We start from the raw sequence: 11,613 nt of genomic DNA on the forward strand, positions 1-11,613 counted from the left end.
TGCAGATACCTTGGCTCCCAATAAGGGAAGGGAACAAAGTGACATATTTACAGTCCTTTTTTAGCTTTAAATTAAATCTAAAATGTTCTTTTCATTTTGTGCTCATCTTGCATTACTTTGGTGCGGCATTTTAAATCCCATCAAATATGCTCTGTTTTTAACCTTACAATGATATTTCATTCACAAGTTCAAACGCAGTTAATTAACAGACATCCTTCTCAAATGAATTGCGACAATTTGTATTATTAGTCTTTTAATTCCTTCTTGTTCCAATCAAGTCCATTTCATTCAGCAACTAAGTAATTTGACTTTAAGGACAAATAGGAGATTTTCTAAATCTTGCCTTCAACAGTACCCAGGCACCAAAAACAATCCCTACTACTAGTTGGTACCACATAGACGGGTCTTTAACAGTACCTAAAATCAGTTTCAGAAAACACAATTACAAGTTTGCTTGATAGAATCCAACTTTAAAGAGTAATATAGAAGTTATCATACCGCACAAACCGAAACCAAAAAGTGAGAAACCGAAACTGAATTTATTCAGTATGGTAGTATAACATTTTTAAAAACGAAACTACCGAAACCAAAATCTTTCAAGACCGTAGCAAACCGACCAACGAACACCCCCACAGAATCAGTGAATGCCAAATTACTCCTATAGGCTGCAGCAAAGTTTAGAGTTGATATAACCAAACTAAAAAGCTCCCCAAACAGTATCTGGCACCTCACGTCCAGCATGTATTAGATCATATAAAAAAAAAACAGTGCAGTTCAGTCAGACGGATATGCCATAATTGCTTATCTTCGTAACTTCCTTGGTGAGAACATTCCTTTCCTTTTTTGCCTCTGAAGCAAGGTTGGAAACCTAATAACAGAAAATGTCCTCAAAGTAAAAAGATGCTATAGTTACTGTAGCCAAATACACCATAATTTCACAACATTACCATAGCATGTTAATGCTTTGGACAATTTAACTGAAAGAGCAACAACAACACAACAAAAAACCCAGTGTAATCCCACAAGTGGAGTCTGGGAAGGGTAGTGTGTACGCACACTTTACCCCTACCTTATCGCCAAATACACCATAATTACACAACATTACCATAGCATGTTAATGCTTTGGACAATTTAACTGAAGGAGTGAATATTCAAATTGAAGACCTTGTTTTGGATTCTAAAAATGACACTTGAAAATACATCATTTGAATCTTAATCGTTCGAAAATCACAAATTTAATACATATTAGACTATGCGCAGGGTCCGGGGATAGACCGGACCACAACGGTCTATTGTACGCAGCCTTACCCTGCATTTCTGCAAGAGGTTGTTTCCACGGCTTGAACCCGTGACCTCCTGGTCACGTGGCAGCAACATCGTTTGAAAATCACAAATTTAAAACCACCACATATCAGATTAATGAAATACACTGAATGTCATATCCACGTGGTCAAAACATTATCATTATAAATCAATAGGCCCTAACTTCCATTGATAAATCATGCTTTGCACATTAATGAATAAAATACACAAACACTAATTTTCTCACTACCGACTAATATTCTGAAGGAATTTTCGAAGGAAAGTGTTTCTTCCTCTCCTAGTTGATTCCATCTGTCTCGCAAGAACCTTAAAAGATCAAGGAGCCATTTAGTGGCAATTTTTGGAAGAAGTTTTTCTAATATTATTTTGGGACAAAAGAAAGAAGTTCATACAGGAATGTGTGTTCAAAATAATTGTAATATTTCTGAAGTTCTGTAGAGTTTTGTGAGAGGAAGGAGAAATTTCTTGTTCAAAAATGTCTCAAAGCACTTCTTCATCCAAAAAGTATTTCGAAAATTTTCTTGAGAAGCCAAGCTAATCTTTTCCAAGTCTTTGTTCAATTTTTTCAGAGATTCTCACATCCACACGTCTGACATCCCCTATATTGACAATATTGAACTTAGTTTAAAATGCCTGTCAAATATATTGCTCACTAATCTTCTTCTCACATCTGTTGATGTGGTTTAACTTCTCTTATATCAAAGTAAATGACGGGCATTGTGGTTTGGGAACTACACTAAAATCTCTAAAAATGTCATACAAATAATCATGCCACATCCCAAAACATACCAAAGTATGCATTCCTGAACTTCTTTCATTCTCGCTCAAAGAGACAAGAACAAAAACAATAGCGACAAAGTGGTTAAAATGTGTTAAATAGGCGAAGCAGTCAAAAAAAAAAAGTCATGTTAAATTGGTGAAGCAGTAAAAAAACAAGTCAAACTAAAAGAGTACAGATACATTATGTTTGATTTCAGTTCTAAAATAAATCATTATTATATATTGCAGCGTGCTGTAATCAATAAGAGAATTAATATTATAGGGATCAGGCAGATGGTGATTATAATATAAAATAAGGGGAAAAACTAGTAAAGTTGGCTCTTAAGGATGCAAAAATTAGATTCCTGGTTTTCCTGTAACCCATGTCCCCTCCCAAAATTACATTTCACGGGAGCATGGTTTCTTAGGCAAAGTCATAAGGAAAAATAGCAAATCAACTGGCTCAATCAGTCATGTTTTCCCACTTATAGATTTTCTTGTATCAAATAAATAGTAGATGAGCCTATTCGATAAATTAGAAAGGAGTTGTGTAGGGGACTTACTTGTGACCGGAATCGTGAAACTTCTCTTCGTGGAAGCTCCCTAAGAACATCTTTCAGGCCTGGATAAAACATATATTAATTGGAGAAGCTCCTTACATAACAAATCGCTGATGAAAAAGAACTTCGATTTTGCTTCAGCTATGGCTCGTCCATATGACAAGAGTTTGGATTACTGAGAATTGAACATGGATAACCAGAGAGATTGATCGCAAACCTGCAGCTTGCCTTTCTATCCTATAAGCTGACTGTATGACACTACGGATTTGTTTGCCTGCTTGCCTGTATGAAGCATTAAGATTGAGCAGAAATCCAGCCTGTTCAAATAGACAAGTCATGAAGTATACACAACAATCCAGCCGGAAATGCAAACCTGAGTTTAGTCCTTCCACGTATCATCTCTCCTTCAGCTTGTACTGCCCGATTCTGCAATCATAAGGTACGAATAAGATCCACTTCAGTTCTTGAACAGATTTGCCTAAAAAGTACAATTGTTTTACTAAACTAATCAATAGGCAATCAGCCCAGTTAAAGAATCATGACCTTAAAACCAGGGGAAAAGAAATGATCGTACCTCCAACTTCGCACTTTCAGCCTTCAGAAAGTCAATTGATTTCTGTAACTCTTTGACTTTTGCATCGGCCCTAGAAAGCAAGGCCTGCTCCCATTAATTAAAATGAGAAATCTATCATTAATGTCCTATAGTTTCTAATAAAATAACCTGCTACTGGTAATTGTCAAAAGTACCCAAGATAATCCAACCAAACAATATACCTAAGTGCAATGATTTCCATCATTAACAAGTCATATCAAACATCTCACTATATAAAAAGGATAAGCAATTTATCCTCTTTCATCACTGGTTCCTAAGCATATAATACACCAAAATCCCAAATGTATATCAAATATACTCCTGTCAAATGGAAAACAACATTTAGGTAGTTACCTCTTCACTCACAAATAGCCGCATTGCACTGTAGTACAAGAAACGTCTTGGCCCTGCACGCAGTAAATATCAATCAGGCACACATAGAGATGAAGGACCATATGGTTGGCTCAAACGTATGTGTCTTTGCGTACAATATCATGAAGACTATATTACATTACCTCCCTTCTAGTTTTTCATAATAACTTCGATCTTTAACCTCCCTTTTTGTCTGCTAAGAACATTTTTTTCCAGTAATTGCATTTACCTTGCCTTTGAATAGCTTCCACACAGAAGGCTAAGTATTAACAAGAAGATAGGTTGACAATATCTTGCCAATTTACCCGCACTAGAAAATGTGACAACTAAATAAAGGACAGAAGTAGACATCAATGCAACACCATCTTCTGTCAAACCTTTCCTTATTCTTTGGCATGGCATGGCATTCCTTAATGAATTTGTGAAAGTAAATAGCAATTATCAATAAAAGATAGGATACATCGACAACTTTGACAAATCAAAGAACGAAGCTATAACAAAAGGGCAGACTTTTGTACCAACTGTTCAATACCTAATGCTACAGCATGTCATTGTAAACAGAACAAGAGGTCTCTCTAGTTTTAACAAAGTACAAGGGAGGTTAATTAAATAATGTAAGTGATATATTGTATGCCTGCCTATAATACTCAAGTAAGAAAAGTCCAATCCAAGCAAGCTGATTACAGACTACTGAAATTCTAGCTTTGGCCAAAACTATCCAATGAGCCAATTGCATTAGGAGTTGTCCAACAGTCAAATACCCTTTGAGTCCTTTATCACATGGGACATAGAGGCAGTAGGTATTAAGTAGAGAACACTTTGACTAACTCAAACTGCATATGCCCATCCCTGAAATTTGATTCAGCACCTAAAGAATTGAAAGGACTTACTTTTCAGACCCAGGACTCCAACACCAAGAACAGCTCCAGTAGTTGTTAGGGGGTGTGAAGCAGCGAGGAGAAGACCCTCTGCAGCACATTCTCCATTGATCAAAGCTAAGGCTATGAAGAGAAATTAAAAAACAACACATCAAATGGACCAATGGTAGCAACTAACCTCTGATCTTCCCAAAAACCAAGTCCTCATATACGCTATATTCAGACTTCAGATCTTGCAAGGAATCCTGCAACCAACATGCATCACATTTAAATCATTATGCAATGAACAAAAGAATAACACATAATTATTACTTAGAAGAAACCAACTTATTAAGGGCAGAACAATCAAGGGGTTGTCCTAAAAGGAATAGGTCTCAGAAAAACAGAACTGGGTTGCATCATCAGCCATTTGCTCCAATTAATGTAATACAAGCAAACGGTGGGATGAGATCTGACAGAGGGGAAACAAAAGCATGATATGGATAATATAATCTTGTCATAAAGTGCAGCATCCGGTCTGACATTCAAAGCATGTCTAGGATTTCTAGTACATGGGTGCATTATTGGGAAAAAAGGAGGGAAAGTTGGGAATTGATCCCTATTACTCTTGGTAAACAACTCAACCCTCAACCAAGAGCATCATTCAACCTTCTTGGAGCATGGGAGCAAACAAATAATATTATACCAATTTTAAAAAATACCTACATAAAATATCTAATTTTGCGGAGACATGTAACGATTCCCATGTTGGAATCATCATGAATTAAGCAAAGGAAAAGAAACAAAGAAGAAAGGAAAATTTTAAAGAAGAAAAGCTTAGATTTTCATTTCAGATGCCTCTAACTATGAGGAAATATTACATTATAAAGCTAAAGAAAAGGATTTACTGTAATTCTAAGAAGTCAAGGGACTGCTATGTAATTAATAGAAGTGTCTATCAGTCTAATTCATAACATTCCACCCTCCTTTGGATCAACCTTGTCCTCAAGATTGACATAGAAGACTGGCAATGGAAATTGACATAGACATTACTGCTCAATGGAAATTGACAAAGACATCACTGCTCCAATGACACTTGTGTGTGAAGTGCAACTAGAGAAATCTACGATAACAAAAAATATCACCCACGACATCTGAGTGGAATTTCTGGTGCCATTCTGCAACACATTCACGCACATAGCAACAACCTCGTCATCATCACCATTGTCAAGGAAAATTGGAGAATTCAAAACTTTTTCAATATCAGTATAGTACTGAGATGATCTTCCACCCCTTGGATCCATAGTGAATCCCACTTGAGTACTCACCACAATGTAATTGGTCCCATCAGTTGTGTACTTTGGAAGAACACTCAGATGCCATGTCTCATAGACAACACATCGCCCTGCAAAGCTACCATCACCATCGAGCGAAACACGCATCTGTGTTATGTTCACATCATTGACATAATATTGCTTTGCTTTAGTTTTTCCAACACCATCGATCTTGCTAACTTGAGCTTTCAAAAAATTTAAACAAGTCATGGAAACAAAAGCAGCGATTTGAAGAAGGAAGTCAACAGAGTAATCATTGCGGCAAAACCCGGAAGAAACATAACACACCAACTTAGGAATGAAATCACCAACTGCGAATGCCAAGACCTTTAAATGGCTAGCTAGTGCTAATGTTGTTCCGTCATTCCCCAATATGAACATATTATCTATTCCACTCAAGAAATCAACTGATCCAAAAATGGAAAGCATGACAAGCATAATCACAAAAAGACCCAGCAAAACATTAGTTGTTGGTACCTTGTATTTTCTTGTCTGATGGCTAATGGAGATGATGACAATACTATCATAACCAGGTGTTATAATCCAATCCTTAAAACATCTCTCAAAGATACCACAAGTTATTATACTAGCTCTATCCAAAGCTAATACAATCAATAATATCTGTAATAGTCTTAGCCCCACCAAGTTTTTAATCCCAGCCCTTCTAAAGCAAGGAATTTCTTTCTTGTAGAAAGATGACCCATTAGCTACATAATTGAGCCCCGAATTAGCTTTGAATATAATGTTACCTTTTTGCAGAGAGTTATCATATGCAACTACTTTGAAAAACTTCTCATTTACCTCATTAGTTAAACCCTTCACATTGAGCATATTAAGGCAAGCATATTGAGAAGCAAGATCTGAATGCACAGAATACCTCAATGGTACATTGCATTGATACCATATCAACCACCTCTTCACACCATCCCGTGAGAATCCAATTCCACCCAATGCGAAATATAACAGTAGAAATATAGCACCCACACAAAGTAACCAATTCTCTCTAAATTTCATCTTCACAACCTCAATCTCCTCACTCAAGTACCCTGCAATGTTGAATTTTAAGTTCAACCTCACAAGCTCAATCACACAAGGACTGAAGCTTATCTTTGTTCGGATTAGGGGGCTGAAAACGATAGCCTTCGTACTCTAATAGTGCAGCCACAATTTGAACTTGATATACTGCATTTAAGGTTTCAAACATCCTCAAAATCACAGTAGTCAACAATCTGGCTAACCTGTGCAACACCTGCTGCTCCGTAATACCCTTTGGGGGACTTGAAGCCAACACATCTTCCAGTTTTTTGCTCAGATAGATGGCGTACACCTCCCGACCAATCTTGGTGTATCTTCACTACTCTTTGAACATTACACATGAGTGAAATAAGATATGGTACAAAATCTGTGTCTGCTTTCTTTGTCAACTGAAACCTTAAATCTACCTTATTCTCAAAGGAAATTGTTGGCTCTCCACTCACATAAGAACCACTTAACCATGATGCAAAGTCACTTAATTCTTTGTCCAAGCACACAACATCTTTGACCTCTGTAAACGCTAACCTAAAAACAGTGTAAGACCTATCATCAAATGGATCTGGCATGAGTACCTCATCCAACTTAGATGAACTACAGTTGAAAGGGTAGTTGAAGGTGCAAAACCAATTGAGACCAAAACAGTAGCATCAACTTCTGGAATTAACATAGAACCACTCTTAGATATTTCTTTTGCACCCCAACTTTGTATATCAGCAAGGGGAATAACACATCTGGTAGGTACGATTTTTTTAAAATGAGAAGGATTGACAGGAATTGAGGAAACACTATTGTCGGATGAGACTGTACCTGTAGAAGAAGTAGCACTCATATATTTTTCTATTAGCTCTCTCATATCATAAACTATTTTATCGTCATCGTAGGTCATGAAAACTACCTTTTCCCTCCAGGCCCTAAGCAGAAATTCACTCTCTAGCTCTAAATCCTTGTTGAATGTTGGACTATCATTCTTTAGGTCACATACAAGGATTAAAAGTTCTTCAAAAGTCTCCCTGACTCTTTGAGAACATTTATCAAACACGTAGTTAACGTTTTCTCCTATACTTTTAGCAGTTTTATCTTCAATTTCTAATAGTCCATCATCACCCGAATTATGTCTCAAGGGACCAAAGGAAACATCCTTATTCCTAAACTCCTTCATAAACCCTGTTTTGTTCCTTTGAGAACTTTCATCGAACATCTTTCCCACCTGATTTACTGCAATTTCAGTACCAACATCTTTCACATCCTTTAGCATATTCTCTTCCCTTTTAGATTCAGCAATCAAGATCTCCTTAGAAACAAAGTTCTCAGTCTCATAGAGCACTTCATAGTCTAGGCCAACAGTAGGAACCACAAAGGATTCCCTGTTATCAAATCCACATTGCAGCTCAACCTCATTTCTGTGAGAACTTATATCAAACAGTTGGTCCTCCACCGAGATTCCTTCCTTCTCATCTTCTCCTTCCATCTGTACACACTCAACATCACCATTACCAGAATCTTCTTCTTCTTCCTGTACAGCTTTCTCTAAGACGTCGTTCTGGAGAGATGATATTCCAGTCATTTCTTGCATAGGCAAGTTCCTGCATTTTTGAACATGGTTCATACCCACTTTCCCGAAGTAACCAAAATGGTATTTATCAAAGAGTATTCTGTGATGGTACATGCGGCGTGTCTTTCCTCCACTGCCAAAATATTTCATATGTTTTCTGATACGGCCATGGCAGGCACTGACGTATGCTCTCGTCTTCCTATTTTTCCTGAACCTACTCGTCACTGTCTGCTGGTCTCTGTGTATAGGAGCAGCCCCAGCGGCTGTCACTGCCACAACAGAACCATCACCCAACCGAACCAAATAGAAACCTGGATAGTTACCGTCAAAATGGTAAGCATATGGATTCTGGTAAAAGTAAGCATTTGTGGGTGAATCGAGATAATTCCATCCTCCATTCGTTAGGTTAGCGAATCCACCAGTGAAATCACTACAGGAATCTCGATAAAAACTTGGATTTGCACCAAGATACTGATGATATGAATACAGGTCGTCAAAAACCCGCTGCCCACACTCTGAACTTTGAAGGTTATACTGATTTTCTGAATTATGGAAGGTTCTGAAACGATTTTGATACCATTCTTCCATATACTGCAGTTTTCTGTTCGATCTTTCCATAAAAGTTTGAATATGTTGCTCCAACTGATTTGAACCTGCGCCGGACTGTGACATTAACACCGATGAACAGCAGAGAATCGTCGGCTCTGATACCAAATGTAACGATTCCCATGTTGGAATCGTCATGAATTAAGCAAAGGAAAAGAAACAAAGAAGAAAGGAAAATTTTAAAGAAAAGCTTAGATTTTCATTTCAGATGCCTCTAACTATGAGGAAATATTACATTATAAAGCTAAAGAAAAGGATTTACTGTAATTCTAAGAAGTCAAGGGACTACTATGTAATTAATAGAAGTTTCTATCAGCCTAATTCATAACAAGAAACCATGGGTTCACATGTCCTATAATCTCCCCTATAAATTCGCTCCTGATTCAAATCAGATGAGCCTTAATTCCTTCTAAAATCCAAATTACCATAGAGAGCATAATAGAAGTCAAAAAACCATAACAAAATCAATAATTGGTGAATAATGCAAATATGTAATTGCATTTTTAGTATCCTGGACAAACCCATTATTTTTCCTTAAACTAAATTTTTATTAGTAAATGCCAAGTCAGTGCCAAAAGTACCTTCAAGCTGTTTATATTACTCGACGTAGACATCCACAATTATCTATCATATTGCCAGCTATCTCCACAATAACAGAACATATTATTCTCTCTTTACACCTCAAATACAAGTGAAATAAAAGGAATCTTTTTAGTGATTTCTACATCACTCTCACTATAATGAAACAATCTTCTATTTCATTGATTACGTATGCACCAAAAGGGGACATACTGGTGATGGACATCAACAAACTAAGATTTGGTAGTTCCTTATCAAAAAAAAAAAGATTTGGTAGTTTAATTCCTCAAGTCTTAATTCATTCAAAAATAGATGTGCTTCTATGGTTGTCCAATATACTTGAAATTGGATCAAGATAAGGGTGTTTTGGCACGGGGTACAAATGCTTTCCTTGTGGAACATAATTTCCAGTTCTTGTTACTTTGAATTGTGAAAGATATTTTCTCCAACAAAACACTTCCACCAAAAGGGAGCAAATACTCACTTTTTCTAAGCAAATGACTTCTATCACTTACTGACATAAGTCATTTTCCTTCACAAATATCACATATCTTTATCCATATCACTTCAATTATAACTTAGAGATTGTTGTAGTGAGAGGAGATCCATGAGGTATCAGATTCTAATCCTAGCGGAGGCAAAGCATACTAGATTTCTTTTCGTCTACCTAAGCTTTGGCCGGAGTTACCCGATATTCTGTACTAGTAGGAGATAGTAGGTAATCGGTGGAATAGTTGAGGTGCACACAAGCTGGCCAGTTACCACCGTTACTAAAAAAAACATAGAGAATGTTATCAACATCAAATACTATCCTACCTTGTATAATTATTATATGTCATCAACTTTAATATTCGATCAAATCATGGAAAAGTTCCCAAGTTAAAACATTTTCCACCGAAAACATAAAGCATTCAAACTGAATTGTGCACCAACGAAAGCAATTGCGCTTGTAATTAAGTTGATATGGAACTATGGGATCAAACAGCTAATTTAGAAGAAAATACACAAACAAACACTTGCAGTAGGAAATATAATTTCTAACGCGGATGAGGCATAAAGCAAACATATAAAGCGATAATAACTGGAGCTTACAAGTGTTTGATTGAAGTGTACAGAGGAGGTGGTTAAAAGACGATCAAGACGAGATTTGGTCACCACAATTGCATTCTCTAATGTGTTTTCTACTGTCTTCTGTGCAAGCTGCGCCTGTTGCACTGCGTTGTCGATCCATGGGACGAACTCTCCAAGTCCCTGTCCCACGGTATCCGACTTGTCTTCATGCTTAACTCTATCTGCTGGTAACGACGGAGACGGCGACGGCGACGGCGAGTCTGCATTTGCTTCAGATGATTCGGCGATTGCCGCCATTGATTTGTCGAGCGATTTAGCGTTTCGTGAAAAGACTTTTGGAGCGAAGGTAAGAGACCCGATTTTTTGCAAGGATCCAGCTTGGGTTATTCGACGAGGAAAGTAAATTTTGGTCCCCCTACTTTCACTTTGGCTGCAATTTGTCCTCGTTAAACCTATTGTTCTTGTTCGGTCCCTAATATTTCATCCTTTTGTCTTTTTCTGTAATGAACTTTCCATCTTTGGCTTAAGGCAGCTGATGCAAAAATCAATGGAACCGTAAAAAAGAAACAAAAGAAACAAGGAAGAAAAATGCAATGAAAGGAAGAAAATTGAAAGACGAAGCACGAAAGTAAAACATGGTTTTAATTCATACTCAAAATGAAGGAATTACAAGCATATAGAAGGTTGATGAGTTCAACACCTCTGACATTTTCTCTGCCAGATTCTAACATAAATGATCTGGACTAGATGTGAATAAGACAGAGTAAATTAGGGGACGTATGTGTAACTATAATAACTATGGACGGGGAAACTTAAGGGACTCAAGTGTCTGACTAACAAACTTTAATAAAACACTCTAGCTTAACTAACTTAACTAACTATATTACTAACTCAACAAGATGTACAACCGCCGCAAGCTTCACTACTACATATTCGTATTAGTTCTCCATTGTAAAAATCTTTCTTGTACTTA

At 37.0% G+C, this 11,613-nt stretch overlaps 1 protein-coding gene across 1 annotated transcript; it reads right to left on the reverse strand.

The window, feature by feature from the left end:
- Positions 1-520: 520 nt before the first annotated feature.
- LOC107772033 (RGS1-HXK1-interacting protein 1) lies at positions 521-11,292 on the reverse strand. Its single transcript, XM_016591516.2, has 9 exons — positions 10,662-11,292; positions 4,663-4,729; positions 4,497-4,574; positions 3,589-3,641; positions 3,217-3,300; positions 3,016-3,068; positions 2,860-2,924; positions 2,646-2,704; positions 521-868 (listed from the first exon to the last, which is right to left on the reverse strand). Exons 1-9 carry the CDS (start codon positions 10,935-10,937, stop codon positions 779-781), a joined length of 825 nt encoding a protein of 274 aa, XP_016447002.1. The 5' UTR covers positions 10,938-11,292; the 3' UTR covers positions 521-778.
- Between the last annotated feature and the right edge of the window lie 321 nt (positions 11,293-11,613).

Source organism: Nicotiana tabacum, chromosome 7, assembly GCF_000715075.1.
Source record: "Nicotiana tabacum cultivar K326 chromosome 7, ASM71507v2, whole genome shotgun sequence".
Taxonomy (NCBI): Eukaryota; Viridiplantae; Streptophyta; class Magnoliopsida; order Solanales; family Solanaceae; genus Nicotiana; species Nicotiana tabacum.